The sequence below is a fragment of the Lagenorhynchus albirostris genome, chromosome 6, assembly GCF_949774975.1.
Source record: "Lagenorhynchus albirostris chromosome 6, mLagAlb1.1, whole genome shotgun sequence".
NCBI classification, from domain to species: domain Eukaryota; kingdom Metazoa; phylum Chordata; class Mammalia; order Artiodactyla; family Delphinidae; genus Lagenorhynchus; species Lagenorhynchus albirostris.
In genome coordinates this window covers 22,028,897-22,035,798 of record NC_083100.1, presented here as the reverse complement: position 1 = coordinate 22,035,798, position 6,902 = coordinate 22,028,897, and the positions used below count along the sequence as shown (strand labels likewise).

General features: G+C 40.0%; 1 protein-coding gene across 3 annotated transcripts in view; it reads left to right on the top strand.

Annotated features, from left to right (window-relative positions):
• The first annotated feature begins 1,606 nt into the window (after window positions 1–1,606).
• The window catches only part of ATIC (5-aminoimidazole-4-carboxamide ribonucleotide formyltransferase/IMP cyclohydrolase), a 30,839-nt gene continuing 25,543 nt past the window's right edge, over window positions 1,607–6,902 (top strand). For 2 of the 3 annotated variants that reach the window (XM_060152172.1, XM_060152171.1), the window contains exons 1-4: window positions 1,607–1,729; window positions 2,027–2,153; window positions 3,310–3,386; window positions 4,241–4,307. In XM_060152172.1, the coding sequence (XP_060008155.1) occupies window positions 1,711–1,729; window positions 2,027–2,153; window positions 3,310–3,386; window positions 4,241–4,307 (290 nt within the window). In that variant the 5' untranslated portion in view covers window positions 1,607–1,710. Of the gene's footprint in view, window positions 1,730–1,785; window positions 1,920–2,026; window positions 2,154–3,309; window positions 3,387–4,240; window positions 4,308–6,902 lie in introns of those variants that run through there. The other variant, XM_060152173.1, reaches the window with a different exon arrangement.

The window sequence follows — 6,902 nt, the reverse complement described above, 5'->3', positions numbered from 1 at the left end:
TAGTTAGAACTAATCTTAGCAAACATTATTAAATGAAGAGAGTTGTGTCTTGGTCTGGAACCCACAGTTCATTCTTTTTTAGTATATATGGCAGCATTCCAAAGGACCTCTACAAAAATCAGTTTAATCCCATGTTTTCTCTTTCTATTAGTATTTTCTAGTTGTACCTAACTATGTTGCTACACTTACATTCCATCATGAGCTCCTTGAGAACAGTGATTAATTGATATTCATCTTTGTCTTTCTGACACTGTATTTCTGCCATTCAGGCAGACAGGGATCAATAAATATTTATTACATTGAATACTTGAAATTCACATGCAGGAAAAATGCCCAGTGCCTAAGTGCTGTTTATTTTCCTCTTATCACTAAATCTCTGCATTATTTTCTGCTTTTTGTATCCTATAAAAACCTACAGTGACTGGCCAGGGAAATTTCCTTTATTACAAGCTATGAACTTTTTGTCTTTTTAAATTAAAAGTTGGCAAACACACTCTGAAGACACCATTAGAATCTTAATATATTTCTCTTAGAAATGTGAGAAATATTCAGAGTAAAGTGTTCACGTATTCAGAGGTTATAAAATACAGCCCTTGATTCTAGCCAATAGGTATTCACTTTGGGGAGTAAAGAAGAGACTGGAAGAATCGGGGAAGAGGAAAAACAGAAATAAATAGCATGTGGGTAAGAGAAGACTTTTTTTTTCTGCAGCTGTGAGCCCAAGACAGAGTATAAAAGATAGGCAGCACTATTATTTTGTAATATAATTCTAACAAGGAACATTTTTAGAAGATTTCTTTAGACAGCAACATGTGTATATTTTGTGGCAAAGATGTTACTTTCAAAAAGAAGTGAATGTGTTCAGTTTTGCTTTCCCTATTTTTCATGGATTAAGAAAAGCATCCCCCGGAATTCCCTGGCGGTCCAGCGGTTACGACTCGGTGCTTTCACTGTGGGAAGCCGAGTTCTGGGGGACTAAGATCCCTCAAGCCTCAAGGCACGGCCAAAATAAAAAATGGCATTCCCCTCGCTCCCACCCCAACCATTATCATTCCTCTCATCCAGGCTTGAGTTAAATATTTACCGATTTGCCAGAAGACACCACCTTTCATAAGCAGATTTCAGGCTATTGTATAAGGTGGAATCTCAAATGAATGTCAATTTCACTTCATTTTGCCTCTGGGAACTGTGGAGTCACTTAATCTTTAGGCCTTCGTTTTACTTTTTTTAATATATTGAAACGGGAGGAAAGCAGATGATTGCCAAGATGCTTTCCAGCTTTGCTGCTCTAAGAACTTTTCCTTGTGTTTTTCTTGATTCCTCCGTCAGGGCTTCTGACGCTTTGATCAGCCTCCGGGACAGGCTGCCCTGGGCAACAGGAGTTAGCTCCCGAGGCTTGGGGCGACCACATTTTGAGGGCAGGGACAAATCACTCTCGGAGTGTGAGACTGTAGGCGGTGATCCCTTCCAGTTCTGGATTTAGGAAGCCAACTGCACCGCACCCCACCCCGCATTCCCTTACAACCCTGAGGCTCCAATTTCGCGTCTGAAATTGAACAGGGGGCGGGTTGGGTCACGTGACGGATCAGGCTCCCACCGGGTCCGCCCCGCCTCCTTCCGGCGTAAATTCTGGCCGCACCGCCCCTCCTTCCGCACGTGGCGTCTCCGCCTTTGTGCCCCGCGCTCCCCGGGGCCTTGCCGCCTGCAGCCATGGCACCCGGCCATCTCGGTGAGCCCCTTGGCGCCCCGGAGGTGCCGCGCCATCGGCATCCGTGCTCCGCGGCACCCTCACCCCGGCAATGGCGGCGGTCGGGCGGGAGCTGCGGGGGCCCGGCAGAGTGGGAGGCGGCGCTGCGGTCTGCTAGGCCCCGGCCCGCGGAAGTGCGGTTCGCTGGCGGCAGGCCCGGCCCCGGGTCAAGGTCTGGGTAGTGAGGGCCTTGAGATTCCCGACTGCCCACCCGCCCTCTCCCCGGCCTTGAGGAATGTAATGTGTACAGCGAGTGATGAGAAATGTTTTCTGTTTCAGCCTTATTGAGTGTCTCTGACAAAACCGGCCTTGTGGAGTTTGCCAGGAACCTAGCTTCTGTGGGTTTGCATCTGATCGCTTCTGGAGGGACTGCAAAAGCTCTCAGAGATGCTGGTCTGGCAGTCAGGTAAGGCACAACTTGCTTTCTAAGTTAAGTCCAATCAGAACCTAGTGTGATGACGTTGACCAGAAAGTAATGTATTCCAAGCACTGAGTAAAATAACGTTATTTACTCCTCCCAGCCAGGCTGTGAGATTGGTAAACTACTTAACCACCTTTGTGGAAGAGGGAGATGAGGCCCAGAGAAATGAAGTAACTTCTGTTCATATTTACAGAGTAAGGAGTTGGGACCCCCAGAGTCCTCATTTCAGAGCCCTCCTCAGCCACAACAGATTAATTTAGGTGGACTGTCTGTTGGGTAAGAAGGAAGTTGTGATTTGCAGGATGCATATGATCTGATTTGACTGGCTCGTTAGTGAAACTGTTGACATCATTAAAATTCAACTCTGAAGATTCAGTCTCTCTTCCCTTAGCATCTCTGGTAACCATGTTCAACATGTTGATGTGTTTCCTTCCAGTGTTTTTATAAGCATATTTTTTTTTATTTCATAGCTCATACAGAAGATAGATGGTCTTGCTTGTTGCTTTTTTCACATATTGTGGGTTTTTAAAAATTTGCTTCTAAATTCAGGCAGAGAGGGTTCAGCTCAGTTTGGTGATATGGATTGATACTGAAATGCTGTCTTTTATGTGTCCCTTTGTCATGTTTTGTGATTATCTTTTTCCAGCTTTTTCTTTTCATGTGTTGAGTAAAAAGTTTTTAAATTTACATAGCTCAGTCCTTTGTTCAATGTGTTGAAAGCATTCCTCACATAATTTTGGTACTTCTTTTATTAAAGAGCTCAAACTTTTGATTCGGAATCTGTATTTGCATAGTGTTAACCAGTTATTCTAATACCAACACCACTTTACTAAACAATCTTTTATTGCCCCACTCATTTACTTTGCTGTCTTTATGCTTTAAGTTTAATCGTGAAAATAAATCCTTGCTTTCTCTTTAGTCTGTTTCTGAGATAAGAATATTAATACTTTGTTGTATATTGCCAAATTACTTGTGAGTTGGATTTATTTCTTAATATTTCATTAGTATGGCTTATGATTCATTTTCTGAATTCTGAAAATCCAGGCTCTGAAAAAATGTTGGAAGATGCTTTGGAATGGTGTAAAATGTAAAATGACAACTCAACAGAAGCACCAGTAATATTCTGTTTATCTGTTTTCAGAGACGTCTCTGAGGTAACTGGATTTCCTGAAATGTTAGGGGGGCGTGTGAAAACCTTGCATCCTGCAGTCCATGCTGGTAAGTGGTTTATACCTTCAGTATTTTTTTTTTTTTTTTTGCGGTACGCGGGCCTCTCACTGCCGTGGCCGCTCCCTTGCGGAGCACAGGCTCTGGACGCGCAGGCCCAGCGGCCATGGCTCACGGGCCCAGCCGCTCCACGGCATGTGGGATCTTCCCGGACTGGGGCACGAACCCGTGTCCCCTGCATCGGCAGGTGGACTCTGAACCACAGTGCCACCAGGGAAGCCCCGATACTTTCAGTTTAAAACAATCAGTTACTTTGTAGAATAAACAAAGGAATAAGGAAAAAGGCAGGTCATAGCTTAAAAAAAAATTATCTGTGAGGTTATGCTGGTTTTGTCACATGTGCTGCTAAAGTTCATAATACATTAGAACCTGTTTAAAATCTGGTTTGCTTTATTACTTGATGGATTCCTCTGCTTGCTATTAGTTCTGGCCTGATAAATAAGTTAGAGTATGATATTTCCTGCTGGAGTTAATGAAAATACTTAGATTTTAGAGTGTGAGAAAACTTTTATGATGATTCCAAACTTAGAATAAAGCATCACAGTGTAACTGACTTGCAAAGGAATTCTTTCAAAATGCTTCAGTATTTATGGGAGTACATGGAGTGATGGAACTGACAACAGTTATATGAAAATTCCTTTTATGTTTTGTTGCTCAAGAGAAAGGGAATCAGGAACTGATGCAAACAGTTTTTAAGTATACCTACTAATCTGAGATTTGTACTGTCTGATATTCTTAATTAGGCAATGCTAGGGGCTTTAACTTGATTGATGGGATTGTGTTGGAAAGAAGTACCTTATTCTGACTTGTTTTTTGAACCTAATACTCTAACTTTGTTAAATTAGGCATCTTGGCTCGTAATATCCCAGAAGATAATGCTGACATGGCCAGACTTGATTTCAGTCTTATAAGGTAAAAATTCAAAGTTGAACTTTTAATACATTAGGGATCAAAGACAAAGAAGCCAAATCTGGTGTCTCTTTTTAAAGATCAAGGTTAGCATAAGGTTTAGTTTCCTGATCACTTACTATTAAACATTTATTGAGGACATTTGTGACATTGTATGTGGGTAAATAAGCATTTTGATTTTGCCAAATTTATATTACTAGAATACATAATTATGCTTAAACAACCTTTGCTTTTTTAGGAAGTTGTGATCTAAATTGTCATACATATAAGTAACTTAGTTATTTGCATAATGATATTCAGTCTTTCTTTTTAGTACATATGTATAACGGCTTTATTCAGCTTAATTCATGTACCATACAATTCCCCAGTTTAAAGTAGATAATTCAGTAGTTTAGTAATTTAGTATATTTAGAGTTGTACAATTATTACCACAGTTAATGTTAGAATATATTCATCACCCCACCTCCCACCCTGACCCTCCCCACCAAAACAACTCTACCCATTAACTTCATTCTTCATTTCCTCCAATAACCTAGGCAACCACCAGTGTATTTTCTATTCTGGATTTACACGAACATTGCATATCAGTGTAATTGTATAATATATGGTCCTCTGTGACTAGCTTCTTAGCATGTTTTCAAGGTTCATCCATGTTACAGCATATATCAATCCACTTTTTTATTGCTGAAAAGTAATTTATTGTATGGATATGCTCCCATTTATCAGTTCATCAGTTGATGGACATTTGGATTGTTTGCACTTTTGGATGTTATGAATAATGCAGCTATGGACATTCATGTACAAATTTTTGTGTGCACATATATTTTCATTTCTCTTGGGTATATACCTGGGAATGGAATTTCTTGGTCATCTGGTAACTGTTTAAACTTTTGAGGAGCTGCCAGACTATTTTCCAAAGTGCTTCATCAGTTTACATTCCCACCGGCAGTGTACAGAAGTTCTCACTTCTACATACTCAGCAACATTTGTGATTGATTTTTTTGATTCTAACCATCCTATGATGTGGTATCTCATTGTGATTATGATTTGCATTTCCTAATGAAGTTGAGCATCTTTTCACGAGCATAAGCCATTTGTATACCTTTGGAGAAATGTCTGTTCAGATGCCCATTTTAATTGAGTTACTTATTTTTTATTATTGAGTTGTAAGAATTCATTTTATCCCATTCTGTGGATTGTTTTCATTTTCTTAATGGTATCCTTTGACCATCATAAAAGTTTTACATTTTGGTAATATCCAACTTACCTATACTTTTTCTTTTGTTGCCTGTGCCTTTGGTGTTATTTCTAAGAAACCATTTCATAATTCAAAATAATGAAGATTTATGCCTATGTTTTCTTTTAAGAGTTTTTTAGTTTTAGCTTTTATGCTTAGGTCTTTGATTCCTTTTAAGCTACTTTTTTTATATGTGGGTGTGAGGTAGCGGTCCAGCTTTATTTAGTATGTGGCTATCCAGTTGTCTCAGCATCATTTGTGGGAGAGACTATTCTTTCCCCATTGAATGATCTTGGTACACTTGATCTATACCTCCTTTATGCCAGCACCACGCCATTATCTTTGCGGTAAATTGTGAAAGTGATAAGTGTGAGTCTTTTAGCTTTGCTCTTCTTTTTCAAGATTGTTTTGGGTATTCAGGGTCCCTTGCATTTCCATATGAATTTTAGGGTCAGCTTGCCCATTTCTGCAAAAAGGGGCATTGGAATTTTTGTAGGAATTATCTTGAATCTGTAGATCAATTTGGGGAATATTGCCATCCTAACAATATTAAGTCTTCCAGTCCATAAACATGGCATCTCTTTCTAAAGATTTATTTATTTAATTTTTATTTATTTATTTATTTTTATTTTTTATTTTTGCTGTACGCGGGCCTCTCACTGTTGTGGCCTCTCCTGCCGCGGAGCACAGGCTCCGGATGTGCAGGCTCAGCGGCCATGGCTCACGGGCCCAGCCACTCCGTGGCATGTGGGATCTTCCCGGACCGGGGCACGAACCCGCGTCCCCTGCATCGGCAGGCGGACTCTCAACCGCTGCGCCACCAGGGAAGCCCCTAAAGATTTTTTTACAATTTCTTTCAACATTGTTTTGTACTTTTAAGATACAAGTCATATTCTTTTTTTAAATTTATTCATAAATTTGTTTGTTTTTGTTTTTGATGCTATTGTACGTAGAACTGTTTTCTTAATTTTACTTTTGGATTGTTCCTCGCTAGTGTGTATAAGTTCAATTGATTATATCCTACAACTCTGCTGAACTTATTTACTGATTAGTGCTAATGATTTTTCTGTGTGAATTCCTTAGGATTTTCTAGATACAAGATCATGTCACCTGCTAATAGAGACAGCATCACTTTTTTCCAATCTTGGTGCCTTTTATTTCATTTTCTTTGCTAATTGACCAGGCTAGAACCTCCAGTACAGGGTTGAGTAGAAATGGTGAGAGTGGACATCCATGTCTTGTTCCAGATCTTAGGGTAGACCTTTCAGTCTTTCACCTTGAAGTATGATGTTAGCTGTGGGTTGTTTTTTTTAAATATCCTGTATCGTGTTGAGCAAGTTCTATTCTTAATTTTTGACTGT